Source organism: Acanthopagrus latus, chromosome 21 (genome assembly GCF_904848185.1).
Source record: "Acanthopagrus latus isolate v.2019 chromosome 21, fAcaLat1.1, whole genome shotgun sequence".
Lineage (NCBI taxonomy): Eukaryota > Metazoa > Chordata > Actinopteri > Spariformes > Sparidae > Acanthopagrus > Acanthopagrus latus.
This window is the reverse complement of record NC_051059.1, coordinates 21317714-21343608: the sequence shown is the minus strand read 5'-3', so window position 1 is coordinate 21343608 and position 25895 is coordinate 21317714. Positions and strand designations below refer to the sequence as shown.

Sequence of the window (25895 nt, the reverse complement as noted above, 5' to 3'; positions counted from 1 at the left end):
CAAGTTAAAGGGCAAAACAGGTGGCCTAAAAAACACTCATTTATAATCATAAAAACATAACTGAAACAGGCACTGGAACCAAAATGCATTCTTTTAGGTGTATCAGCATCTGAACTCACGTTAATAAGTATGAAAACATCATCTGTGACCAAATATAAATGTATGTGAATTACTTTTGCAATAATTGACATGGATGACGAATATGGAGATTTTTAAAAATGCTAAACAATTTGCAAAACAGCCGGGTGCTGTAGTTTTTAGTGGTCAGCCTTTATTCTCAGACTTTTACTCTAGCACCAATCAGGTTAATCCTGCCAACTATTTAAAGGATCATCATGAGGTCTTAGACAGATATTCACGGTTCCCAGAGGGTGAAATGTTGTAAATAATCTTTGATTTGCTGACCAGAGGTGATAAAACAAAACAAACAAGCCTTTGTTCAGTGACCCAATTATCATATACGTGATCATAACTTCTTTGTTCTGAATGGTTAGAAATAAAAAGCCTTTCATGTTCTGCCAAATTCAAGGACATTTCCTTCTTGGGGTGGTATATGAAGCAAAGTGTGGAGAGCTGATCAAGACACACAGAAGGAACTGTAAGATGAAGACCTCAGTGGCTGTGTCGACTTTATCACTCCTCTCTACCAGAAGATCTGATGACCTCTCAAGGTAACCAGATGGCGTTTGGAGCATCTACCGGCCTTGATGGAAATATTGGACCCTTTAACACTGATATCACACTGATCTACAACAATGTCTACTCAAACACAGGCTCATACAACTCATACACTGTGGTCAACCGCGTGCAAAAATCTTGAGCCAAGCATCATCACTGTTGACACTTAGTTCACGAAACTCTCGCCTTGTGTCCTTGTAAGTGGCCCATTGTTTAACTTTTGATTGTTTTAGAAACTGAGGCGGACAAGCGTAAGAAATGGAGGAAAAAACAAAAACAAGATTAACACGTTTTTAATCTTCTGGGGGGGAAAAAACAACCTTATTTCCTTCTCCGTGCGACATAAAAAGCAGAGTGGGGAGAGTTGAGACAAGCAGATGAAGCTTAAAGATGAAGATCTCAGTGGCTGTGTTGACTTTGTCTCTCTTCTACCTTAGCGTGGCTGAACATGTGCTGGATTACAACTGCAGGAGCGTCTTAGAAAAACTGGAGGAAAAACTAGATGATCTGAAGAAAGAAGTCCGAGGTAAGAACGCAGTGTCACGCACAATGTTATTATTGTTCTATTTTCAGGTTGCCTCAGGCTCAAAATGAAGGTGATAATCTCTTGTTTTCTCGCTCTTGTATTATATTTATTTATTTATATATTTACCTATTGTTTTCTCAAGGTAACCGGGTGGCATTCGGAGCAGCTCTTGGCAATGTTAGAAATGTTGGACCTTTTAAAAATGAGATCACACTGGTCTACAAGAAGGTCTTCTCAAACACAGGATCATACAACCCTGCAACAGGTGAGCTTATAATGCTGTCACAGATATTTGGGTTAATCAGGATGTGATGCAGAGCACCGCAGCTACGTTTTATGAGGTAATTCTCTCTGTTGATCATCCACAGGTATTTTCACCGCTCCAGTCAAAGGATTCTACTACTTCGGCCTCAGCGGCCATAATGACTCAACTAGATCAATGGGTCTGCGACTGATGAAGAACGGAGAGCAGATGGTTATAGCATTCAACCATGCGGCTGGAAGACGCCACGAGACAGCAACCAATGGCATGACTCTGCAGCTTGAAGCGGGAGACCAGGTGTACGTGAGACTCGTGGCGCACACCTGGGTTTTTGATAACGAGGACAGCCCCAGCACCTTCACTGGCCATTTGCTATTCCCTTTGTAAGTGGAATAAAGTAAAAATAAGAAAGTCTTGATTAAAGTCAAGAAATCAAACCAAAGTTTTCATGTTAACAATGATAGTGGAGAATGAAACATGTACATTCACTGATCACTGATGATTAAATGACATAAAATGGGATATTCTACTTATACTTGGAAAATGCATATTCAGTCATATTATGTTTGCCTTTATGAAGTGATTCAAATCAATAAAGCTTCACTGATTCAAGCATAACAAATTGCTGCCATGACTCTTTTTTTAAAAGGAGCAATCTGCTGTTTACTTTTCATTTTCATTTGATATGAACTAAAATCATGACACAGTTCTAAATGTCTCTTGATTCTAGTCAGAGTAGGGCTGTACTTCACAGTGCACTCATAATTATTTGTTGATGGATTACAAAACGTACAACTTCTATTGTAATACCTGCATTTCCAAACATCCATATCTTTAGTATAAATATGTTTGATTATTTTGGCCACAAGTTGCTTCACATGGAAACATCCCGACTCTCTTTTGTACATTATTCAACACTCAAATATATTTTTTCTGTTGTTATTATAAGTGAAATTAAAGGATATGGCTGGCACTTTCTTTTTTAATTTTTTTATATTTATCTTGCTATCAACAAATCCTGGGCAAAGTCCAAACAAACACTGCATTTGACCCCAATGAAGACAGATGAAAAAAACAGGGGGTCAGGATGTAAAACAGAGCTGGCTCTACCTTTGATAACGACTTCATAGATAAGACAGATACTGCACAAGTTAAAGGGCAAAACAGGTGGCCTAAAAAACACTCATTTATAATCATAAAAACATAACTGAAACAGGCACTGGAACCAAAATGCATTCTTTTAGGTGTATTACCATCTGAACTCACGTTAATAAGTATGAAAACATCATCTGTGACCAAATATAAATGTATGTGAATTACTTTTGCAATAATTGACATGGATGACGAATATGGAGATTTTTAAAAATGCTAAACAATTTGCAAAACAGCCGGGTGCTGTAGTTTTTAGTGGTCAGCCTTTATTCTCAGACTTTTACTCTAGCACCAATCAGGTTAATCCTGCCAGCTATTTAAAGGATCATCATGAGGTCTTAGACAGATATTCACAGTTCCCAGAGGGTGAAATGTTGTAAATAATCTTTGATTTGCTGACCAGAGGTGATAAAACAAAACAAACAAGCCTTTGTTCAGTGACCCAATTATCATATACGTGATCATAACTTCTTTGTTCTGAATGGTTAGAAATAAAAAGCCTTTCATGTTCTGCCAAATTCAAGGACATTTCCTTCTTGGGGTGGTATATGAAGCAAAGTGTGGAGAGCTGATCAAGACACACAGAAGGAACTGTAAGATGAAGACCTCAGTGGCTGTGTCGACTTTATCACTCCTCTCTACCAGAAGATCTGATGACCTCTCAAGGTAACCAGATGGCGTTTGGAGCATCTACCGGCCTTGATGGAAATATTGGACCCTTTAACACTGATATCACACTGATCTACAACAATGTCTACTCAAACACAGGCTCATACAACTCATACACTGTGGTCAACCGCGTGCAAAAATCTTGAGCCAAGCATCATCACTGTTGACACTTAGTTCACGAAACTCTCGCCTTGTGTCCTTGTAAGTGGCCCATTGTTTAACTTTTGATTGTTTTAGAAACTGAGGCGGACAAGCGTAAGAAATGGAGGAAAAAACAAAAACAAGATTAACACGTTTTTAATCTTCTGGGGGGGAAAAAACAACCTTATTTCCTTCTCCGTGCGACATAAAAAGCAGAGTGGGGAGAGTTGAGACAAGCAGATGAAGCTTAAAGATGAAGATCTCAGTGGCTGTGTTGACTTTGTCTCTCTTCTACCTTAGCGTGGCTGAACATGTGCTGGATTACAACTGCAGGAGCGTCTTAGAAAAACTGGAGGAAAAACTAGATGATCTGAAGAAAGAAGTCCGAGGTAAGAACGCAGTGTCACGCACAATGTTATTATTGTTCTATTTTCAGGTTGCCTCAGGCTCAAAATGAAGGTGATAATCTCTTGTTTTCTCGCTCTTGTATTATATTTATTTATTTATATATTTACCTATTGTTTTCTCAAGGTAACCGGGTGGCATTCGGAGCAGCTCTTGGCAATGTTAGAAATGTTGGACCTTTTAAAAATGAGATCACACTGGTCTACAAGAAGGTCTTCTCAAACACAGGATCATACAACCCTGCAACAGGTGAACTTATAATGCTGTCACAGATATTTGGGTTAATCAGGATGTGATGCAGAGCACCGCAGCTACTGTACTTGAAATGTTTTATGATGTAATTCTCTCTGTTGATCATCCACAGGTATTTTCACCGCTCCAGTCAAAGGATTCTACTACTTCGGCCTCAGCGGCCATAATGACTCAACGAGATCAATGGGTCTGCGACTGATGAAGAACGGAGAGCAGATGGTTATAGCATTCAACCATGCGGCTGGAAGACGCCACGAGACAGCAACCAATGGCATGACTCTGCAGCTTGAAGCGGGAGACCAGGTGTACGTGAGACTCGTGGCGCACACATGGGTTTTTGATAACGAGGACAGCCCCAGCACCTTCACTGGCCATTTGCTATTCCCTTTGTAAGTGGAATAAAGTAAAAATAAGAAAGTCTTGATTAAAGTCAAGAAATCAAACCAAAGTTTTCATGTTAACAATGATAGTGGAGAATGAAACATGTACATTCACTGATCACTGATGATTAAATGACATAAAATGGGATATTCTACTTATACTTGGAAAATGCATATTCAGTCATATTATGTTTGCCTTTATGAAGTGATTAAAATCAATAAAGCTTCACTGATTCAAGCATAACAAATTGCTGCCATGACTCTTTTTTTAAAAGGAGCAATCTGCTGTTTACTTTTCATTTTCATTTGATATGAACTAAAATCATGACACAGTTCTAAATGTCTCTTGATTCTAGTCAGAGTAGGGCTGTACTTCACAGTGCACTCATAATTATTTGTTGATGGATTACAAAACGTACAACTTCTATTGTAATACCTGCATTTCCAAACATCCATATCTTTAGTATAAATATGTTTGATTATTTTGACCACAAGTTGCTTCACATGGAAACATCCCGACTCTCTTTTGTACATTATTCAACACTCAAATATATTTTTTCTGTTGTTATTATAAGTGAAATTAAAGGATATGGCTGGCACTTTCTTTTTAAATGTTTTTATATTTATCTTGCTATCAACAAATCCTGGGCAAAGTCCAAACAAACACTGCATTTGACCCCAATGAAGACCGATGAAATAAACAGGGGGTCAGGATGTAAAACAGAGCTGGCTCTACCTTTGATAACGACTTCATAGATAAGACAGATACTGCACAAGTTAAAGGGCAAAACAGGTGGCCTAAAAAACACTCATTTATAATCATAAAAACATAACTGAAACAGGCACTGGAACCAAAATGCATTCTTTTAGGTGTATTACCATCTGAACTCACGTTAATAAGTATGAAAACATCATCTGTGACCAAATATAAATGTATGTGAATTACTTTTGCAATAATTGACATGGATGACGAATATGGAGATTTTTAAAAATGCTAAACAATTTGCAAAACAGCCGGGTGCTGTAGTTTTTAGTGGTCAGCCTTTATTCTCAGACTTTTACTCTAGCACCAATCAGGTTAATCCTGCCAACTATTTAAAGGATCATCATGAGGTCTTAGACAGATATTCACAGTTCCCAGAGGGTGAAATGTTGTAAATAATCTTTGATTTGCTGACCAGAGGTGATAAAACAAAACAAACAAGCCTTTGTTCAGCGACCCAATTATCATATACGTGATCATAACTTCTTTGTTCTGAATGGTTAGAAATAAAAAGCCTTTCATGTTCTGCCAAATTCAAGGACATTTCCTTCTTGGGGTGGTATATGAAGCAAAGTGTGGAGAGCTGATCAAGACACACAGAAGGAACTGTAAGATGAAGACCTCAGTGGCTGTGTCGACTTTATCACTCCTCTCTACCAGAAGATCTGATGACCTCTCAAGGTAACCAGATGGCGTTTGGAGCATCTACCGGCCTTGATGGAAATATTGGACCCTTTAACACTGATATCACACTGATCTACAACAATGTCTACTCAAACACAGGCTCATACAACTCATACACTGTGGTCAACCGTGTGCAAAAATCTTGAGCCAAGTATCATCACTGTTGACACCTAGTTCACGAAACTCACGCAATGTGTCCTTGTAAGTGGCCCATTGTTTAACTTTTTATTGTTTTCGAAACTGAGGCAGACAAGCGTAAGAAATGGAGGAAAAAACAAAAACAAGATTAACACGTTTTTTTAGCTTCTGGGGGGGGGAAAAACAATCTTATTTCCTTCTCCGTGCGACATAAAAAGCAGAGTGGGGAGAGTTGAGACAAGCAGATGAAGCTTAAAGATGAAGATCTCAGTGGCTGTGTTGACTTTGTCTCTCTTTTACCTTAGCGTGGCTGAAGTCCAGCAGCTGGATCAACGAGCAGAGGAGGACAATGGCACAGACGTCGAGCAAGCTTCTGTCTGTGGTGGAGACGTGACGGGGAGCAGGACAAACAGCCAACTTGTTGTCATCTTAAGAGAACTGGAGGCCAAACTGAGAAACACTGAGAAACAATTAGAAGATCTGAGAGGAGAGGTCCGAGGTAAGAACACCCTGTAACTACACTACAGGTTTTTCTTCTGTCTTTGTGTTTGTATTGTTTCATGTTGTTCAGGTTGTTTCAGGTCTAGTTGAACAAAGTCAACATTATAATAACCTCCAGCTCTCATGTGACCCCTCAAGGTAACCGGGTGGCATTCGGAGCATCTCTTGGCATTGATGGAAATATTGGACCCTTCAACACTGAGATCACACTGGTCTACAAGAATGTCTTCTCAAACAGCGGCTCATACAACCCTGGAACAGGTAAACTTGCCTTTCTTTTGACCAGTGACGGCTTTGGATCCAGACACAGAACACAGACTTGAGTTAAGAAAGCTGAGCATGTTTATGATAAAGTTAAAGAAGACTGAGTCGGCTCAAATAAGGTGTTGCAAAATGTAATTCTTTCTGTTGATCACCCACAGGTATTTTCACCGCTCCAGTCAGAGGAGTCTACTACTTCAGCTTCTCTGGCCATAATATATCAACTAGATCAATGTGGCTGTTTCTGATGAAGAACGGAGAGACAATGATTCATATTGCCAACCATCCAGCTGGAAACCGCCATGAGACAGCAACCAACGGCATGACTCTGCAGCTCGATGTTGGAGACCAGGTGTACGTGAGACTCCAGCGAAACACCTGGATTTTTGATAATGGCAATAAACACGGCACCTTCATTGGCTATCTGCTATTTCCTCTGTAAGTTAAAATCAAGTAAAACGTAAATAAAAGAGAGCAGGGTTTAAATCAGGAGGAACAGGTAATGGGGTCATGGTGGTAATCATTGCTGCAGGTGATGGATAAACAGCCCCACAACTGGCTCATAAAGTTGTGATCTGCCTGATCAGTGTTGATGAAGGCAGTTATCTTATCTACTGAGTTGAAACTGAAAACTATTTGTTGATAGAATTTTACTTGAACTTTTGGAAGTAAGTGTTTTTTTTTAATTTACATTCTGGTCTACAGTATCTGCACACACATATAGAGTTTGTTTCAGCTGGTTTAAATGATTTTGTCAGTTCTGAACTTCCACATTTTAGCAAAATCTGTATTTACTCTAACCAAAGGTTGCCTAACATTAAAAAACATATCTGCCCTCTTTTTTTCTGTCCATTCTGACACAGAATTAATGTCTATTGTTTGACACTTTGGTCAGTCATGTGCAAATGTCCTCACTCAGTCTTAAAGACTAACAACCATCATCCTGTAATGTCTCAGTTACATTGTTATAATATTCTACAACTTGTTTTTCTGTTCTACGTTATTTTAGGGCCACGATAAAGCACCGCTATCAAAATTGATTAATCATTGATTCAGAGAATGCAAATTACAAGATCTTCCTCTTTATAATGTCTTTGTGAGTGATATTAAGATAAGAGGGGCACGTTTTCTACAAGCCTTCAACAATCATGTGAATCCTTGCACGTGAACGTCAGGCTTCTGAGTGATAACACTTTCATACCCAATCATGATACAACCACCTGTTACCAATAAGAGTTTTTACCTGGAGACTTCCTCGAATCGTTTTCTGTCTTTCTTTTGTTGCCCCTGTCCCACCTTGTTTGTTTAAAACATGTTGCTGAAACATATTTTATATGTAAATAAACTTATTTGGATAGCTGGATGTTATCTGGATGTGAATTATTACGAACCTTATCATGACTCAATCTGGTTCATCAGAAGAAAACAGCCCTGCCTTCTCCACTACATTCAGGGACATTTCCTACTTCGTGTGGTATATAAAGCAAAGTGTGGAGAGCTGATGGAGACAAACAGAAGCAGCTGAAAGATGAAGACCTCACTGGTTGTGTTGATTCCGTCCCTCTTCTATCTTTGTGTGGCTGAAGTCCAGCAGCTGGATCAACGAGCAGTGGAGGACGATGGCAGAAACGTCGAGCAAGCTTCTGTCTGTGGTGGAGACGTGACGGGGAGCAGGACAAACGGCCAACTTGTTGTCATCTTAAGAGAACTGGAGGCCAAACTGAGAAACACTGAGAAACAATTAGAAGATCTGAGAGGAGAGGTCCGAGGTAAGAACACCCTGTAACTACACTACAGGTTTTTCTTCTGTCTTTGTGTTTGTATTGTTTCATGTTGTTCAGGTTGTTTCAGGTCTAGTTGAACAAAGTCAACATTATAATAACCTCCAGCTCTCATGTGACCCCTCAAGGTAACCGGGTGGCATTCGGAGCATCTCTTGGCATTGATGGAAATATTGGACCCTTCAACACTGAGATCACACTGGTCTACAAGAATGTCTTCTCAAACAGCGGCTCATACAACCCTGGAACAGGTAAACTTGCCTTTCTTTTAACCAGTGACGGCTTTGGATCCAGACACAGAACACAGATTTGAGTTAAGAAAGCTGAGCATGTTTATGATAAAGTTTATGAAGACTGAGTCGGCTCAAATAAGGTGTTGCAAAATGTAATTCTCTCTGTTGATCACCCACAGGTATTTTCACCGCTCCAGTCAGAGGAGTCTACTACTTCAGCTTCTCTGGCCATAATATATCAACTAGATCAATGTGGCTGTTTCTGATGAAGAACGGAGAGACAATGATTCATATTGCCAACCATCCAGCTGGAAACCGCCATGAGACAGCAACCAACGGCATGACTCTGCAGCTCGATGTTGGAGACCAGGTGTACGTGAGACTCCAGCGAAACACCTGGATTTTTGATAATGGCAATAAACACGGCACCTTCATTGGCTATCTGCTATTTCCTCTGTAAGTTAAAATCAAGTAAAACATAAATAAAAGAGAGCAGGGTTTAAATCAGGAGGAACAGGTAATGGGGTCATGGTGGTAATCATTGCTGCAGGTGATGGATAAACAGCCCCACAACTGGCTCATAAAGTTGTGATCTGCCTGATCAGTGTTGATGAAGGCAGTTATCTTATCTACTGAGTTGAAACTGAAAACTATTTGTTGATAGAATTTTACTTGAACTTTTGGAAGTAAGTGTTTTTTTTAATTTACATTCTGGTCTACAGTATCTGCACACACATATAGAGTTTGTTTCAGCTGGTTTAAATGATTTTGTCAGTTCTGAACTTCCACATTTTAGCAAAATCTGTATTTACTCTAACCAAAGGTTGCCTAACATTAAAAAACATATCTGCCCTCTTTTTTTCTGTCCATTCTGACACAGAATTAATGTCTATTGTTTGACACTTTGGTCAGTCATGTGCAAATGTCCTCACTCAGTCTTAAAGACTAACAACCATCATCCTGTAATGTCTCAGTTACATTGTGATAATATTTTACTGCTTGTTTTTCTGTTCTACGTTATTTTAGGGCCACAATAAAGCACCACTATCCAAGTTAATTAATCATTAATTCAGAGAATTACAAGAATTTCCTTTTTATAATGTCTTTGTGAGTGATATTAAGATAAGAGGGGCACGTTTTCTACAAGCCTTCAACAATCATGTGAATCCTTGCACGTGAACGTCAGGCTTCTGAGTGATAACACTTTCATACCCAATCATGATACAACCACCTGTTACCAATAAGAGTTTTTACCTGGAGACTTCCTCGAATCGTTTTCTGTCTTTCTTTTGTTGCCCCTGTCCCACCTTGTTTGTTTAAAACATGTTGCTGAAACATATTTTATATGTAAATAAACTTATTTGGATAGCTGGATGTTATCTGGATGTGAATTATTACGAACCTTATCATGACTCAATCTGGTTCATCAGAAGAAAACAGCCCTGCCTTCTCCACTACATTCAGGGACATTTCCTACTTCGTGTGGTATATAAAGCAAAGTGTGGAGAGCTGATGGAGACAAACAGAAGCAGCTGAAAGATGAAGACCTCACTGGTTGTGTTGATTCCGTCCCTCTTCTATCTTTGTGTGGCTGAAGTCCAGCAGCTGGATCAACGAGCAGAGGAGGACAATGGCACAGACGTCGAGCAAGCTTCTGTCTGTGGTGGAGACGTGACGGGGAGCAGGACAAAGGGCCAACTTGTTGTCATCTTAAGAGAACTGGAGGCCAAACTGAGAAACACTGAGAAACAATTAGAAGATCTGAGAGGAGAGGTCCGAGGTAAGAACACCCTGTAACTACACTACAGGTTTTTCTTCTGTCTTTGTGTTTGTATTGTTTCATGTTGTTCAGGTTGTTTCAGGTCTAGTTGAACAAAGTCAACATTATAATAACCTCCAGCTCTCATGTGACCCCTCAAGGTAACCGGGTGGCATTCGGAGCATCTCTTGGCATTGATGGAAATATTGGACCCTTCAACACTGAGATCACACTGGTCTACAAGAATGTCTTCTCAAACAGCGGCTCATACAACCCTGGAACAGGTAAACTTGCCTTTCTTTTAACCAGTGACGGCTTTGGATCCAGACACAGAACACAGACTTGAGTTAAGAAAGCTGAGCATGTTTATGATAAAGTTTATGAAGACTGAGTCGGCTCAAATAAGGTGTTGCAAAATGTAATTCTCTCTGTTGATCACCCACAGGTATTTTCACCGCTCCAGTCAGAGGAGTCTACTACTTCAGCTTCTCTGGCCATAATATATCAACTAGATCAATGTGGCTGTTTCTGATGAAGAATGGAGAGACAATGATTCATATTGCCAACCATCCAGCTGGAAACCGCCATGAGACAGCAACCAACGGCATGACTCTGCAGCTCGATGTTGGAGACCAGGTGTACGTGAGACTCCAGCGAAACACCTGGATTTTTGATAATGGCAATAAACACGGCACCTTCATTGGCTATCTGCTATTTCCTCTGTAAGTTAAAATCAAGTAAAACATAAATAAAAGAGAGCAGGGTTTAAATCAGGAGGAACAGGTAATGGGGTCATGGTGGTAATCATTGCTGCAGGTGATGGATAAACAGCCCCACAACTGGCTCATAAAGTTGTGATCTGCCTGATTAGTGTTGATGAAGGCAGCTCGGGAAATCTGAATCAGTGTTAACTTAAAAAAAATATGCAGGTTAAGAGAAATCCATATCATGATTGGGAAAACTAAAAAAAAAAGTGTATTCATTGATAATATGTTTGCCTTTATAAATGCATGCAGTGCGACTCAAGACTGAAAAAATCCCTGCCATCATTAGAATATAACTACAAACTGTCATTCATCTGAAATCATAATTTGGTATAAGTTCACTTAAAGACACAATTGTTATCTAAATGTGAAACCAAATTTGATTTTTCTGACACACATATAGAGTTTGTTTCAGCTGGTTTAAATGATTTTGTCAGTTCTGAACTTCCACATTTTAGCAAAATCTGTATTTACTCTAACCAAAGGTTGCCTAACATTAAAAAACATATCTGCCCTCTTTTTTTCTGTCCATTCTGACACAGAATTAATGTCTATTGTTTGACACTTTGGTCAGTCATGTGCAAATGTCCTCACTCAGTCTTAAAGACTAACAACCATCATCCTGTAATGTCTCAGTTAAATTGTTATAATATTCTACAACTTGTTTTTCTGTTCTACGTTATTTTAGGGCCACGATAAAGCGCCGCTATCAAAATTGATTAATCATTGATTCAGAGAATGCAAATTACAAGATCTTCCTCTTTATAATGTCTTTGTAAGTGATATTAAGATAAGAGGGGCACGTTTTCTACAAGCCTTCAACAATCATGTGAATCCTTGCACGTGAACGTCAGGCTTCTGAGTGATAACACTTTCATACCCAATCATGATACAACCACCTGTTACCAATAAGAGTTTTTACCTGGAGACTTCCTCGAATCGTTTTCTGTCTTTCTTTTGTTGCCCCTGTCCCACCTTGTTTGTTTAAAACATGTTGCTGAAACATATTTTATATGTAAATAAACTTATTTACATAACAAAATGAAGTCGGTGTGATATAAAATTAAATATATTGTCTTATAATGTATAATGCATTGTTTTCTTTTTAGTATATGTAAAAAACAATGAACATGTTATTCACTTTTTATTATTTTTGCATTACAGTGCTTTAAGTTTTGTTGGACTCAGCTTTGTACACATGAATTTTTTTTTAACAAATCCGTCGAGCAAGCTTCTGTCTGTGGTGGAGACGTGACGGGGAGCCAGAAAAACTATTGCCAACTTGTTGTCACCTTAAGAGAACAGGAGGCCAGACTGAGAAACACTGAGAAACAATTAGAAGATCTGATCCGACGTAAGAACATCCTGTAACTACACTACAGGTTTTTCTTCTGTCTTTTTGTTTGTATTGTTTTATGTTGTTCAGGTTGTTTCAGGTCTAGTTGAACAAAATCAACATTATAATAACCTCCAGCTCTCATGTGACTCCTCAAGGTACCCAGGTGGCATTCGGAGCATCTATTGGTAACGTTGGACATACTGGACCCTTTAACACTGAGATCACACTGGTCTACAGGGACGTCTACACAAACACAGGCTCATACAACCCTGCAACAGGTAATCTAACTGTATTTATATATTTATAGATATTTAGGTTACTCCGGATGAAATCCAAAGCACAGCAGCTACTGTACTCAATGATGTGGTTCTCTCTGTTGATCCTCCACAGGTATTTTCACCGCTCCAGTCAGAGGAGTCTACTACTTCAGCTTCTCTGGCCATAATATATCAACTAGACCAATGGGGCTGCGGCTCATGAAGAATGGAGTGCAGATGGTTACAGTGTACAACCACGTAGCTGGAAACCGCTACGAGACAGCAACCAACGGCATGACTCTGCGGCTTCAAGCAGGAGACCAGGTGTACATGAGACTGAGGGCACACACCTGGATTTATGACAACAGCAACAACCACAGCACCTTCATTGGCCATTTGTTATTCCCTCTGTGAGTGAGGTCAAATAAAAATAAGAAAGTCTTGATGAAAACAAGTTAAGAAATCAAATCAATGTAAATAAAAAGTGTTAACAATGATTGCGGGAAAATAAAACATGTACATTCACTGATCGTATGTCTTCCTTCAAGTGCTTCATATCAATAAAGGTACAATGACCTCAAACTCAGAATATTTGCTTTTCATTTCACACAAGTTAAAATCAGGATATGATTTTATATAAATTGCAAAACCCAGTTTAGATTCTAAGTTAACAGTTCATCATATCTGATCATATCCCTTATAATAACTCCTTTGTTCTGGTCCATCAGAACAAAACAGCCTTTCATTCTCAAGTAAATCCAAGGGGTATTTCCATCCCTGTGTCATATATAAAGCCGGGTGTGGAGAGCTGATGGAGACAAACAGAAGCAGCTGAAAGATGAAGACTTTACTGGTTGTGTTGATTCCGTCCCTCTTCTATCTTTGTGTGGCTGAAGTCCAGCAGCTGGATCAGCAAGCAGAAGAGGACGATGGCACAAACGTTGAGCAAGCTTCTGTCTGTTGTCATGATGTTACAGGGAGCCAGAATTATTGGCATCTAGTCGTCATTTTAAGAGACCTGGAGGCCAAACTGAGAAACACTGAGAAACAGTTAGAGGAGATGAGGGGAGAGGTCCGAGGTAAGAACGTCCTGTAACAAAGCCGAAGGGGTTTATTGTGTGTTTGTGCGTGCATCGTTGTCAGACTGTTCCACAGGCTGCTTCAGGTTTGATGAATCAAAGTAAACATGATAACCTCCAGCTCTCGTGTGACCTCTCAAGGTAACCAGGTGGCGTTTGAAGCATCTACCGGCAATGTTGGAAATATTGGACCCTTTAACACTGAGATCACACTGACCTACAAGGACGTCTACGCAAACACAGGCTCATTCATAGATATTTGGGTTCATCAGGATTGAATGCAAAGCACAGCAGCTGCTGTACACAGTGATTCTCTCTGTTGATCCTCCACAGGTATTTTCACCGCTCCAGTCAGAGGAGTCTACTACTTCAGCTTCTCTGGCCATAATGTGTCAGCTAGACCTCATGAAGAATGGAGTGCAGATGGTTACAGTGTACAACCATGCAGCTGGCAGCTTGAAGTGGGAGACCAGATGTACACGAGGCTCTGGTTAAACACCTGGATTTATGACAACGACAATAAACACAGCACCTTCGCCGGCCATTAAAGATATGATATGAGACAAAAAAATTCTGCATTAAAATGTCTACAAACGACATGACGGTTGCCTTGTGTTAAACTTTAAAACGTTACCTGTCTCATGATGTTGTTTTTCATGAGCAGTGAGTGGTAGTTTTTTGGTGTGATTACCAACAATACGACCGATTGAAGTCAATTTCGACCTCATGCGGACGCATTAGGAAAAGTTGTAGAAGTTTTCCTATGTCTCCACCATGAGGCTGACACCTTCACTGCCCATTTGTTATTCCCCCTGTAAGTGGAATAAAATTCAAACTAGAATGATGCTGACGATAATGTCAGAGTGGTTCATATAGAGGCCTTCACACGGTGAGGCCGTTACCATGTGTGCATAGAGCTCACGTGGTTCAGTGGTTTATCAATAATACATGTATGGGAAGAGGTGTCCGCAGTGTTTTGAAGGAATATAGATGATCCCTTGAATGCAGCTGCTCCTCTCTCTGGCTGTCTAATAGATAACCGGCTGTATCAACTGCTGTAAATTGGTGTCATATGATCGTCCTGGCGTCTCTTTTCTCAAATCAGATCACACGGAGTCGCTGCGTGCAGAGCAGCCACACAAGTGAAATCTATTCATCCTCTCCCCTCCCCGTCGTTCTCCTTCATTTTCCATCAAGTGCTTCATTCTTACTTTGATAGTTCTCTGTATGTGGGGGTGTTGGCTCATGAAGGAAAGAATGAGGGACACACTTCTCGGAGCGTTGCACAGCGGCGGTCATGTCCTGTGTCATGGGCACCCAAGAGGACAGGCTTTGACAACGCAAACCATTTATTTCTAACCGTTGAAGAGGAACTACGCGTCTGTTTCAACATTTCACAGATGTGAGGTGAAGTTACCGCAACACAGGAAGTGCCCTATAAACCACCCTTCCTTTCCTCCGAACACTGAAGACAGCCCAACGCAGCAGCTGAGACGTGGTCCATAGATCTGCATGCAGAGAAATGATAATGTCGAGGCGTAAGACCTCGCAGGTTAAATGTTGTAGCACGTAAGCAAAAAAAATAGCTTTTAGCTGGCATTTATTCCACACGTTGTGTGTCACACAGCCTGTGAAATTTGGGATTAAGTGTAGGGTCAGTTACCAGTTTTTGGATCCCCTGTGTTGTGTGTAAAGTGCTTTTAAAACTGAATTCGGGTTAAGTTGAGTACAGTTACCATTGTTTTCCACGTGTGTCTGTTAAAGTATCCTTCTGTAAACCAGCAGCACGGCACCTTTGTGATCTCCGATGATGTAGAAACGCTCAGGAGTTATACGCAGCCGTCACGTAAACACTGTACATGACTGTAAATGCGAGGCGAACTCGGGAAACCACCGCAGTGACACGCTTGACGGGTCATACGACCTGAAGCCCTGCAGGCGTAACATCAGCGTGGGCGGAAAAATACGATGTGAGTATGCAAACCCGTTTTTGCGGCCCTGGTGAAAGACAACAGCGCTTCATCAGGATCCTCTCTGATATCTGTAAAACTCTTTTAAGTCCCTTGAATGCGCGGTATGTAACTTCTGCCACTAGTGTTCACTATATCAAATCAAAATGAAGCAGATCGGCACTGTGGGATCATGGAAGTTGATGTCTTCATATCTACGTGACCCGGGCAGAAATGCTGACAGACGAGGTGGTGTGAGTTTAAAGTTTTATTCGTGTTATGTTTAGTCGCCGGCCTTCTTCCTCACTCTGTGAATCTCTCCCAGAGATCATAGCGACCACATGAAATGCACCATTTTGAAAAAGCAGCCCGCTGGTCTAACTCCTACAACACTGGCAGAAATCAATAGAGCAGCAGCAGAGATATCGCCCTTTTTATCACACACACTGTTCTTCCTTTTCAAAACACGTCGCCTACGTTACCCACCATGCAACTCGGCCATTTAATGACATCACTGGAGGAAATCAGTGCAGCTTCCTCTGGAGCCAGAAAAGGATCTATGTACCACTTTTGGTCACTGAGCAGGTGTACACCCCAAGACCTGTAAACACACTCATATGTGTGGATTTGAAGTATTAGTATAAAGTGGTGCAAAACATAGATACTCAAGTAAAGTACAAATACCTCAAAAAGTACACTTCTCGGGGTAATGTAAGTTACTTTACTGAATCGGCTTGAAACATTTACCTTCGTGTGTCCGTTACTGATCTACAGGAGTTGCTGCAGGATCGATTTTGTTTGAGAAGTTAAAATAACCGAACAGGGCCACCTCTTCATTCACGAGTACTCGTTCAGATGGTGTATTGTATTTACACAAACACTGACTCTGTTTACATCTCTACGAACCGGGGAGAAAGCAGATGGAACTTAATTTCACAGGTCAACTCTTCTGAAAAAAAAATTATCTTTTTTTTATTGAACTTTTTTTCCCACCTTTTTATTTATTTATTAATTTTTTTTAGAGTTTAGCACCTTTTTTTTTAATGAGCATGAGCCGAACAACAACAACTCAGATGTGGGGTTTCACAGGAAGTGGGCGTGTGGGAGTTTAACATGACCAGAATAAAGCTAAGAGTCATTTGCGGTGGTGAACACAGTTGGTGATAGTTTCATAGATTACTATGTAACGCAGCTCCCGCAGATAGTCATTTTGAAAACAAAGTACACATCGCTCGGCTGGTTTCTTCACTTTCGGACCTGAATAATGCGAGCTCGCCCTTGGATTGAATTTAGTTATTATCCGACCTTGGATCTCTGCGGTAAGAGGCGGCAGCTCATTGGCCCGTCTGAGGAGTGGCCCACCAAATACCAGTCTACAGTATGTATGGCTGATTGAACACAAAAAGCCCTCTCTGTCCTCCACGCCGCAGGCTAGAAAACATGCGGCGGGATGAGGGGAAACCGCTCTCCCCCAGCTAAACACACTTACTGGAAACCCTACCCACTACCCAAACAGCTGGACTGAGACGGGGTTTTTATTTTTTTTTACTCACATGGGGCACGATGACCACGAGAGTCACGAAAGAGTTAATCGTTTTTATCACCACCTCTTTTCATAATCGTCAAAAGTCAAGTTCCAGCTTCTTGAATAAGAACACGTTTTGTTTTCTTCCCTCCTCTGTGACAGTAAACTGAATGTTTCTGAGGTTGTGGACAAAACAAAACCTTTCATGACCTTATCTTGGGCTCAACATTTTCAGGCACAGACCGAACAGCCAATCGATCGATCGAGAAAATAATCAACAGATTCATCGAGAGTGTAAATTAGTTGCAGCCCTTCCACTGTTGAGCTGCAGCTTTTCTTGGTGTGAGAATTCCAGATTTCACTTGTTAAAAGATTTAGTATTAGTTTGGGCTGCAACTAACAATTTCTAACACTGTCGATTAATCTGTTGACTATTTTCTCAATGCACTGATTCACTGTTTGGTTGGAAAACAGCCAAATGTTTTGAATAAGTCTTATTTTGTCCACAACACAAAGATATTTAGTTTATTGTCACAGATGAGTTGGGAAAAAATATTCACATGAAATAAGCTGAAATCTGAGGGTTTTTACTTTTTTTCCTTATAAAAAGCATTACACCAATTGTTAGAATAGTTGGTAATGAATTAATCTTTGAGTGTATGAGATAAGAAAAGGACTTAAATAACAAAATAACTCACACATACCTGGACCAGGGCTGCCCACAGTGGGGCGCATGAGCCAAAGCTGGCCCACCATAAGGTTTGTAATTTGGCCCACCATGTATTTCCAGTGAAAATAAAACAATAATAACACTATAATGTGACTTCCTCATTATGCTATTTTAAAGGGTTAAAATCCTCTTTAAATATTTAGGTCACCTAATTATTTTCATAATCCGAGCAGAGCGGTGGGCAGAGTGACACTGTGTGCAGTAATCGAGGAACCTTGGAATCCCTCAGAGGCAAATGGAAAAACTAAGGAACTGTTTTTTTTCTCTTCACATATTTCTTGCGTCATAAAAAGAGGAGATACAATCAATTCAGATCAGACTTGATCACCGTTATCTTTTTCTCACTCGCCTCTAGGGGCTTCCATCATGTGACATTTTGCATCTTAACACAGGTGTGGCCCTGACCTCGACCTCACTGTGACATCTTTACTTCATGTATTCCAAAGATATTCAGTGACTGATATGAAACAGAAAGTAGCAGAAAATCCTAGGAAACATCTGGAGATTGTCCTTCATATATCACCTAAACCATCTATCGTTAAAGACAGTCGATTTCTTGTTGCTGTGCTAAAACTGTAAAGCAGCAACAGTAATTTACAATTAAAACTACTATTTATACACACAGCTGTTTGTATAATGCATGGCGATGAGGAAATATATCCATTTGTGGCTGTGTAAGATTAATAGCAGTAACATGACGATGGTGAAACTAAGTTAACTTTGAGACTCTTCAATTCATCCTCAGCATTAAATGCACGAATACATCAGAATACGACCGGGTGACATTAAGAAACGGTTTCATTCTGTGGGTCAAATCGAGGCATCGAAGGTCAGAAACTTCTTGTACTACGTTTAAAAGAAAAGAAGTAGACACTTTATGTTATCATCAGAGACAAGCACAGCACACAGCAGTACGTAAAATGCGTTTTTTTTTTTCTTTTTTTTTGTATTACAAGTCTTTTAAACCGACAGGTGGATGGCAGAAGATTTTGTCCAAAGGGAGAATAACAATTACGGTAAGTCGAAAAAACAAAACAAAAACAAAGAGCCAAAAAAAGTCACATTTTTAGAAAAGAAAACAAAAAAACTCTAGATAACATTAATTATAATAATATTAATAATAAGAATACAGACATGGCTTGCCATTCACTGAACCAATAATCCTAGTAAAGGTCAAAGTAACTCTGTTGTTCTTGTTGGGACTAGTACCTCAAGAAACGGCCTGAATCTGACCCTGAAGCAGCCGGTCGTCTGTTTACGAGCTTCCTGACAGTGAAACCAGAGGAGGCTCTCTCTGCACTGTGACACCAACTGAAACGATACCGAAACAAACGAAAAAAAGAATAAAGTTCTGATTGCCATCAAGACGCACTGCAGAGGAAGTAGGGCTCATCAGTTGGCACAGTCACAGGAGTTTTTTTTTGTTGTTGTTGTTGTGTTTTTTTTTAAATGAGGAAGGCACTTGACATGGGGGGGTGGTGGTTGGTGGGTCGTGGCGTTCCCCAGCCGGCCCCCCTTCCCGCCCCCATGCAGCGACAATGCAATGCACTAAAAAGGTCCTTGTTTTTTTTTTTTGTGCACACTGAGGAGGGGACACCGTCAGCTAAGTGCAAGTTCAATGATAAATCCACTTTCACCAGACCGGAGAGGAGGAAGAGGAGGAGGAGTGTGTGGGGGGGGGGATAAAGAAAAAAAAAATATGTAGGCGTAACACAACTTCAACACAGTCGACAGCATCAAAACACAGCATCCGAGCGAGTCTTGGGGGATATCGATGGCGACATGAACCGCTGGAGACTTGAGGAACCCTGTGCAAAGGCTTGAGCGGTGATTGATACGTTTGAGAGCGATTATGAAGCACTTTCAAGGGTCTCCTCCAGGTGACCGACTACAGGGAGTTTGGCATAATGACAGCCACCCCCAACACCCCCAACACCGCCGCTGCTCTCCACCACAGATGGACCCAGCCCAGAAGATGCAACAGTACAACTCAACAGATTAAAATACCACCAGAAAAGAAATTAAAAAGAAGAAGAAGAAGAAGAAGAAGAAGAAGAAGAAGAAGAAGAAGAAGAAGAAGATCAGAAGTAAGCAGAAAACAGCTGTCTCTTAGGTTTCACAATAAGACATTCCCATTGAGGCACATTTCCAGAGAAGTGTCATATACAAAGCTATATAAAAAAAATCCCCCCCTCCCCTCAAAAAACATTCAAGTACTTTGTCATGTAAACACTTTTTTCCAGACTATAATACATAATCGATTGTTGTCGTCGTCGATTCTTGTGTGCAACAATAAGACAACAGTGTGAGCAGAGAGAGCGAAAGATAAGAGATAGAGGGGTGGTTGTCCTTTTGTTGTTGTTGTTGTTGTTGTTGTTGTTGCAGGACAACTTAGAAAAAGATGATCCACATCAGACCCCCCTTGGGTGGTTCTGGCACCGGTTCTGATGGGTCTTTAGAGCAGGACACACGAGCAGCACTTGTCTCCACCACTGGGAACAGTCGAGTAGTTCATCTGTCTCACGATCTCCGCGAACAGTTCGTCGACTGACCCCTTGTTTTTGGCTGAGGTCTCCATGAAGGGGCAGTTCCAGTCCTGGGCCAGCGCCTTGCCCTCCCCGGAAGACACCTCTCTCTCCCCCTCCAGGTCCACCTTGTTCCCCACCAGGATCATGGGCACCCGCTCGTACCGCTTCACCCGGATGATCTGGTCTCTCATCGGCTTGATGTCCTGGAAGCTCTGCTGGTTCACCAGGCTGTAGACCAGGATGAAGCCCTGGCCGTTCTTGATGTACAGGTCGCGCATGGAGGCGAACTGCTCGGTCCCCGCCGTGTCCAGGATCTCCAGCACGGACGGGGACGAGTCCACCTCGATCTCCTTCCTGTAGAAATCCTCTATCGTCGGGTCGTACTTCTCGATGAAGGAGCCCGTCACGAACTGGACCGTCAGCGCGGATTTGCCGACTCCGCCCGACCCCAAAACAACCACTTTGTACTCCCTCATGGCTGTGGAGGAGGAGGAGGAGGGTGGGGAGCCGAGGCGGGGGGGAATAAAAGGCAGACACCTCCTTTTTCCGCGACGAAGCCTGCTCCCTCTCCCTCTCCCTCTCCCACCCGCTGACCGGCCCCGATGTTTTCAACCCGAGCGGGCCGGGAAGGCTCTCCTCTCGCTCGGACGGCGCACAAATCCCACGCCGGCGGATCCTCCTGCTCGCCTCCTCCTCCTCCTGCTGCTGCTGCTGCTGCGTGTGGGCCGCGGGGTGGAGATCCGGGGAGAATGGCCGCTCCTGGACATCAGCGGGCCGAGTCACAGCGCATTTTGATCGCACTGTATTGTGCAACGCTGCTGGGAAGCGTGATCGTCTCTGCGCTCTCGCTGCACGGCGGCGTTTCCTGCCCACATCCTCCGCGCGTCAAAGCGCAGAGGCTCCAGTTCCGTTTTCTTAAAGGAGCCGCCGCCTTAAAGAGCGAGGCAGTCAGCAGTCAGATGACCACACACACACACACACACACACACACACACACACACACACACACACACACACTGACCTCTGGCCTCATGTACACCGTCACAGGTCAGTGCCCGCAGACAACAGTGCTCTCCAGCCGCTCACTGTCCCTCTAATTATCATTATACATGAGCATGTATGTTAATGAGGTCAGTCATTAACTCATAATGCGGTTTATCTTCATGGTCCAGTGACGGTGCTGGTGGGTGTGAAGTGATAATCACATTATCTTATTTCAGAAAAAAAAACAACCTCTGTATGGTAGTGAACAGAGAGAGACAAATAACCACCATGAACTACACGAATGTTTTTATCAGTTTAAATGTACATTTTTCAAGTCAATAAAGTTTAAATGCCTGATTTATTGCGATTTTCATCTTTTTCGTGGTTTTCTGTGCTCACTTGGCGGCCATGTTGGCGTTGGTAACCTGTCGAGGGAGACGATGTAGTTCACACAAAACTAGATGGTGTTTTACTTTAATCAAGACAAACTGCGACTTTCTTGACTATTCAGTTTATCTCCATACAGAGCTGAAGTCGCACCCTTTCCAGTGGACCCAGTGGGACCTTATTTCATAAATAACACTTTATATGGTAATGATGGAGAGAGACAAATAATTGTTTTTTGTTTGGAGTTGTGCCAGAAAGTTGTTTAAAATGTAGTTTTCAATTTTCAGTTGGCGGCCATGTTTGGCTTTGGTTGTCAATTTGAAAGATCGTTTTTAAAGTCAAGAAAATTGCTGTTTCTCCTAAATAAAGTAAAATATCATCTAGTTTCGTGTCAAACTGCTCGGTGAGCTGCATCGTCTCGCTTCAAAAACAACTTCAAAACAAACAGGAGGCGGAAAATCACAAAAGTAACTGCCCATAGCTAGTTAGCTCAGTTAGCTGTGCAGTTAGTGGTTCAAACAGGGAGCTTGGGGACCACTGGAGTGTTACTGAACTGAGTGTTAGGAATCAGTATTCACCTCATGTCTGTGCAGGAAACAAGAGAGAGGCATTTTTAAAAGTCAGCGTTTTCAGCAGGTTTCTGACTGAATCTCTTACTTATTAATTCTTATCTCTTATTTTCTTCAGGGAGTCATGTTTACTTACTGCTGGTGAAGCTGTGACGTTTCCTGTGATGCTGCCTCACAATTTGTCTTGCAGCATTTTTTGACTATGACTTTAAAATATGGCACTTTTAAGATTATGAAACCTCATTTCATGCTAACTAATTCTCTTTTGACAAACAGGTTGTTGGACTTGTGCTCCTCTGGTGTTGCAAGTGCAAATATAAGATCTGAATATGCAAAAAGCATCTTATTTGCATCACAAATATTTTGAAACGTTAAAGAGGGAAAAAAAGAAAAAGACATTTGAAGTCTGTTTTTTTTGTGGCTGCGTTTTGTTCCTAATTACAAAAACTGTCATGTTATTTGTATAAACCTGCATCTGTACATAAACCTGCACCTTTTACTCTTACACCTTATGTTCCACTTACCTCACCACTCATCTATCTATCTATCTATCTATCTATCTATCTATCTATCTACATTTCAGAGTAATCTGACGCGACCCTGTGATGTTTCACAGGCTTCATTTAACTTTTTTCATTATATCCATTTTAACCCAGATTATCCACACAATCTCGTGAGAGTCGCCCTGAGCACATCTGTCACACATCAGTCTCCGTGGAGCTGCTCCAGTCTCGCTGGCTCTGAACCCTCAAGGTGACGATAATTGTTCGCGAGGTTGAAGTTCAGAGGCGATAATGGGAAATATGTCTCCGCACGTCGAGCTGTCACACATTCTTCAGCAAAAAGGGCATCAACGCACAAATTCAAGTAAAGCTGTGAATATCTCAAATTCTACACCGACTCGACTCCCACAGTCCACGCGGAGGCAATGACCACACACAGGTGTTGCATGAGCAAATCAAATATTGTTTTATTCAGATTTTTTTCATCCATACAGCAAGAGTCAATTATGGCAACAATAAAATGTGCATAAACAAATCTGAAGACAGAATAGTACATTATCGTGTGGCAACTGTTAGCAAATACGTAATCGGTGGTTGCACTTACAAGTAAAAAGCAGTCAAAGTGTACATGTGCCCTCAGCAGGGAAGAGAGGAACCTCGGTTGCAGCCGCTGAGGCTGAACGTGCGGTTTTGGAGAAAAAAATGGTGCTTTGGTTCTGTAGCGACTACACAGCAGCCTGGAGGTCAGAAAACACGTTGACCGGCGACTGTTACATTCATTTCAGAGACTTAATTTGCCAAATACGCATTTGGTGAGCCTTCACCTGCTGAGTGCACAGCTATGATAGCAGGAACAGCTTCCCTGTGAGTCAGTGTCCACTGTCATTATTATATGGCTATGAGAAAAGTATCTGGGGTGGATGAGTGCTAATATTTTTTGTTGTTTTTCTGTTTTTTTTTTTTTTTTACCATTCTTTAAATAATATGTTTGCATCGGAAAATATTGTATCACACAAGAGTAAGATGACTTGTTTCTGAAGTATTATTTCTCCCCACTGTGGATGTTATCTACTGTACGTATAAATTTGAAAAGAAAAGAAGAACATATTATTGTGTATTCTGTAAATCTGAGTGTGTTATCGTTCTTTACATAACTACGCAGTTTCTTTTTGTTTACATGTTTGTACTTTTACATGCAGTCAAATCAAACTATAATAGAATATAAATCTTTTCGATAGGTTTTTATGTGTCGACTGTACCATGGGAGCAGCAATACTGTGTGACCAAGTCCAACAAATGATATATGGACATTATCGGAGATGTCATCCTACAGGAGGAGGAGGTGGAGTTAGCATGACGTGGGGATATGTATTCCCCTACAACATTCCCTGGCGATACTAGCCACTGATAAAATAAGACAAAAAGCGCATAGCTTTCTCTGAATGCATTGGCCAAGAAACTAGTGCCCTTCTTTTGCAAGCAATTTTTTTTTCTTTTTAGCTGGTCTTCTAATTTTAAGAATTTAAATTAATCTAGCAAAATTCCTTATAATTATAGATCTTTTTTTATTCAAAATAATATCTCAATATGATACACATTTTTTTTCTCTGTTCATTTGACTATATACAGAAGTGCAAAAAGTCAACCTTCGTCCCTTAGGTTCGAACTCATCATCTGCAGCATTTCAGACTTCTCCGGTGCGGGAAAAAAGCCCTTCGCTTTATTTCCTCGCCTCCTAATCTCACTGTCCTCTCCGAAAAAAAAAAAACATCCAGACACCCGTCTATCTCACTGCTCGTTTTGGCCTGACATTCAGGGCAAACTTAAGAAATATTCAAACAAAAAGTACATATCTTCTTTTGAAATGGATACAGTAGAAAATAATTTTTACTCTAAAACATGGATCTATATTTCAATATAATATATTTTCAAACATGATCTTTACATGTTACAAGGAAAATTTTAAGTCGGTTAAAACGTTAGTTTTTTTTTTCTTTGTCTACTCGGAGATTTAATTGATCTCGTTCCTTGTATCACAAAAAGTCTTTCATCGACAGAATTAACTGATAATGTAACATCAAATGAAAAAAAAAGACATCCAGCTATATGAATGAAGTGAATATTTAAAACTGACTCAACACATTATCATTTATATAGTTTGAAAAAGTTATGAATGTCATACTACCTCAAAAATCTACAACGGCTATATCAATGTTGTCAAGTAATATATAGTAAGGCAAAAAAAAGAAAAATCTACAACTACATACCTCAAATAGATTCAAATCCTTAAGTAGTACATAACACATAAGTTCAATGAAATTTAAGAGAGTAATTGTTACTTCTACATAGAGAGAGAGAACAAAAAAAAAGAGAGAGAGATCATAAGCGGCATGTGAGAGAACAATAAAACATCATTGGTGTTCTTTACCTGCATGGTGATTGAAGTACATTTGATTGGGCCGAGACCCATTAATTGTAATCTAAGGCTTTGTTAGGTACATTACAATCGGTAAAGACACACTACACGCATCTGTGAAGAACAGAAAAGAGGGACGTGATCATGAAACGGACCGATGAACGAGAGGTGATAATTCCTTAATCGCATGAGCCTCTTGAGAGATGACTTCTGTAACCCCCCCTTCGTGAATGTGATTGAGAGGAAAAAACTGTGCTTTGGTTTCTGTAGTCACATCTAC

General features: G+C 40.8%; 7 protein-coding genes across 28 annotated transcripts in view; 5 read left to right on the top strand and 2 right to left on the bottom strand.

Moving 5' to 3' along the window:
- The first annotated feature begins 1068 nt into the window (after nucleotides 1–1068).
- LOC119011198 (complement C1q-like protein 2) lies at nucleotides 1069–2031 on the top strand. Its single transcript, XM_037084141.1, has 3 exons — nucleotides 1069–1204; nucleotides 1347–1469; nucleotides 1573–2031. The coding sequence occupies exons 1-3, from the start codon at nucleotides 1069–1071 to the stop codon at nucleotides 1851–1853; spliced, it is 540 nt and encodes a 179-aa protein (XP_036940036.1). The 3' UTR covers nucleotides 1854–2031.
- Nucleotides 2032–3681: 1650 nt separating this feature from the next.
- LOC119011197 (complement C1q-like protein 2) lies at nucleotides 3682–4656 on the top strand. Its single transcript, XM_037084140.1, has 3 exons — nucleotides 3682–3817; nucleotides 3960–4082; nucleotides 4198–4656. The coding sequence occupies exons 1-3, from the start codon at nucleotides 3682–3684 to the stop codon at nucleotides 4476–4478; spliced, it is 540 nt and encodes a 179-aa protein (XP_036940035.1). The 3' UTR covers nucleotides 4479–4656.
- A 1637-nt stretch (nucleotides 4657–6293) lies between these two features.
- LOC119011152 (complement C1q-like protein 2) lies at nucleotides 6294–13527 on the top strand. 2 transcript variants are annotated; one of them, XM_037084055.1, is made up of 4 exons: nucleotides 6294–6432; nucleotides 12593–12703; nucleotides 12844–12966; nucleotides 13079–13527. In XM_037084055.1, the coding sequence occupies exons 1-4, from the start codon at nucleotides 6309–6311 to the stop codon at nucleotides 13357–13359; spliced, it is 639 nt and encodes a 212-aa protein (XP_036939950.1). In that variant the 5' UTR covers nucleotides 6294–6308; the 3' UTR covers nucleotides 13360–13527. The 2 variants fall into 2 exon arrangements, with proteins under 2 accessions (XP_036939950.1, XP_036939948.1); XM_037084053.1 differs by lacking the exons at nucleotides 12593–12703; nucleotides 12844–12966; nucleotides 13079–13527 and adding exons at nucleotides 6690–6812; nucleotides 6974–8172 and having other exon boundaries at nucleotides 6294–6549.
- LOC119011151 (complement C1q-like protein 2) lies at nucleotides 8326–10197 on the top strand. Its single transcript, XM_037084052.1, has 3 exons — nucleotides 8326–8581; nucleotides 8722–8844; nucleotides 9006–10197. The coding sequence occupies exons 1-3, from the start codon at nucleotides 8341–8343 to the stop codon at nucleotides 9284–9286; spliced, it is 645 nt and encodes a 214-aa protein (XP_036939947.1). The 5' UTR covers nucleotides 8326–8340; the 3' UTR covers nucleotides 9287–10197.
- LOC119011153 (complement C1q-like protein 2) lies at nucleotides 10333–11439 on the top strand. The gene is made up of 3 exons (XM_037084056.1): nucleotides 10333–10606; nucleotides 10747–10869; nucleotides 11031–11439. Exons 1-3 carry the CDS (start codon nucleotides 10366–10368, stop codon nucleotides 11309–11311), a joined length of 645 nt encoding a protein of 214 aa, XP_036939951.1. The 5' UTR covers nucleotides 10333–10365; the 3' UTR covers nucleotides 11312–11439.
- Nucleotides 13528–18062: 4535 nt separating the features above from the next.
- Nucleotides 18063–21693, bottom strand: LOC119011154 (ras-related protein Rap-2b-like). The gene has a single exon (XM_037084057.1). The coding sequence runs from the start codon at nucleotides 21230–21232 to the stop codon at nucleotides 20684–20686; it is 549 nt and encodes a 182-aa protein (XP_036939952.1). The 5' UTR covers nucleotides 21233–21693; the 3' UTR covers nucleotides 18063–20683.
- Nucleotides 21694–23641: 1948 nt separating this feature from the next.
- Nucleotides 23642–25895, bottom strand: part of mbnl1 (muscleblind-like splicing regulator 1) — a 56439-nt gene continuing 54185 nt past the window's right edge. For all 21 annotated transcript variants that reach the window (XM_037083979.1, XM_037083980.1, XM_037083982.1 and 18 more), the window contains one exon: nucleotides 23642–25895. This exon is cut by the window's right edge and continues 1467 nt beyond it. The gene's annotated coding sequence lies outside the window, so the exon portion shown is untranslated.

Bases quoted from the DNA above. Each gene is read 5' to 3' on its own strand.
- LOC119011198 (XM_037084141.1), top strand. From the start codon at position 1,069: ATGAAGATCTCAGTGGCTGTGTTGACTTTGTCTCTCTTCTACCTTAGC. The intron at 1,205-1,346 runs GTAAGAACGCAG...TGTTTTCTCAAG, and splicing joins TCTGAAGAAAGAAGTCCGAG to GTAACCGGGTGGCATTCGGA. The intron at 1,470-1,572 runs GTGAGCTTATAA...GATCATCCACAG, and splicing joins ATCATACAACCCTGCAACAG to GTATTTTCACCGCTCCAGTC.
- LOC119011197 (XM_037084140.1), top strand. From the start codon at position 3,682: ATGAAGATCTCAGTGGCTGTGTTGACTTTGTCTCTCTTCTACCTTAGC. The intron at 3,818-3,959 runs GTAAGAACGCAG...TGTTTTCTCAAG, and splicing joins TCTGAAGAAAGAAGTCCGAG to GTAACCGGGTGGCATTCGGA. The intron at 4,083-4,197 runs GTGAACTTATAA...GATCATCCACAG, and splicing joins ATCATACAACCCTGCAACAG to GTATTTTCACCGCTCCAGTC.
- LOC119011152 (XM_037084053.1), top strand. From the start codon at position 6,309: ATGAAGATCTCAGTGGCTGTGTTGACTTTGTCTCTCTTTTACCTTAGC. The intron at 6,550-6,689 runs GTAAGAACACCC...TGACCCCTCAAG, and splicing joins TCTGAGAGGAGAGGTCCGAG to GTAACCGGGTGGCATTCGGA. The intron at 6,813-6,973 runs GTAAACTTGCCT...GATCACCCACAG, and splicing joins CTCATACAACCCTGGAACAG to GTATTTTCACCGCTCCAGTC.
- LOC119011151 (XM_037084052.1), top strand. From the start codon at position 8,341: ATGAAGACCTCACTGGTTGTGTTGATTCCGTCCCTCTTCTATCTTTGT. The intron at 8,582-8,721 runs GTAAGAACACCC...TGACCCCTCAAG, and splicing joins TCTGAGAGGAGAGGTCCGAG to GTAACCGGGTGGCATTCGGA. The intron at 8,845-9,005 runs GTAAACTTGCCT...GATCACCCACAG, and splicing joins CTCATACAACCCTGGAACAG to GTATTTTCACCGCTCCAGTC.
- LOC119011153 (XM_037084056.1), top strand. From the start codon at position 10,366: ATGAAGACCTCACTGGTTGTGTTGATTCCGTCCCTCTTCTATCTTTGT. The intron at 10,607-10,746 runs GTAAGAACACCC...TGACCCCTCAAG, and splicing joins TCTGAGAGGAGAGGTCCGAG to GTAACCGGGTGGCATTCGGA. The intron at 10,870-11,030 runs GTAAACTTGCCT...GATCACCCACAG, and splicing joins CTCATACAACCCTGGAACAG to GTATTTTCACCGCTCCAGTC.
- LOC119011154 (XM_037084057.1), bottom strand. From the start codon at position 21,232: ATGAGGGAGTACAAAGTGGTTGTTTTGGGGTCGGGCGGAGTCGGCAAA.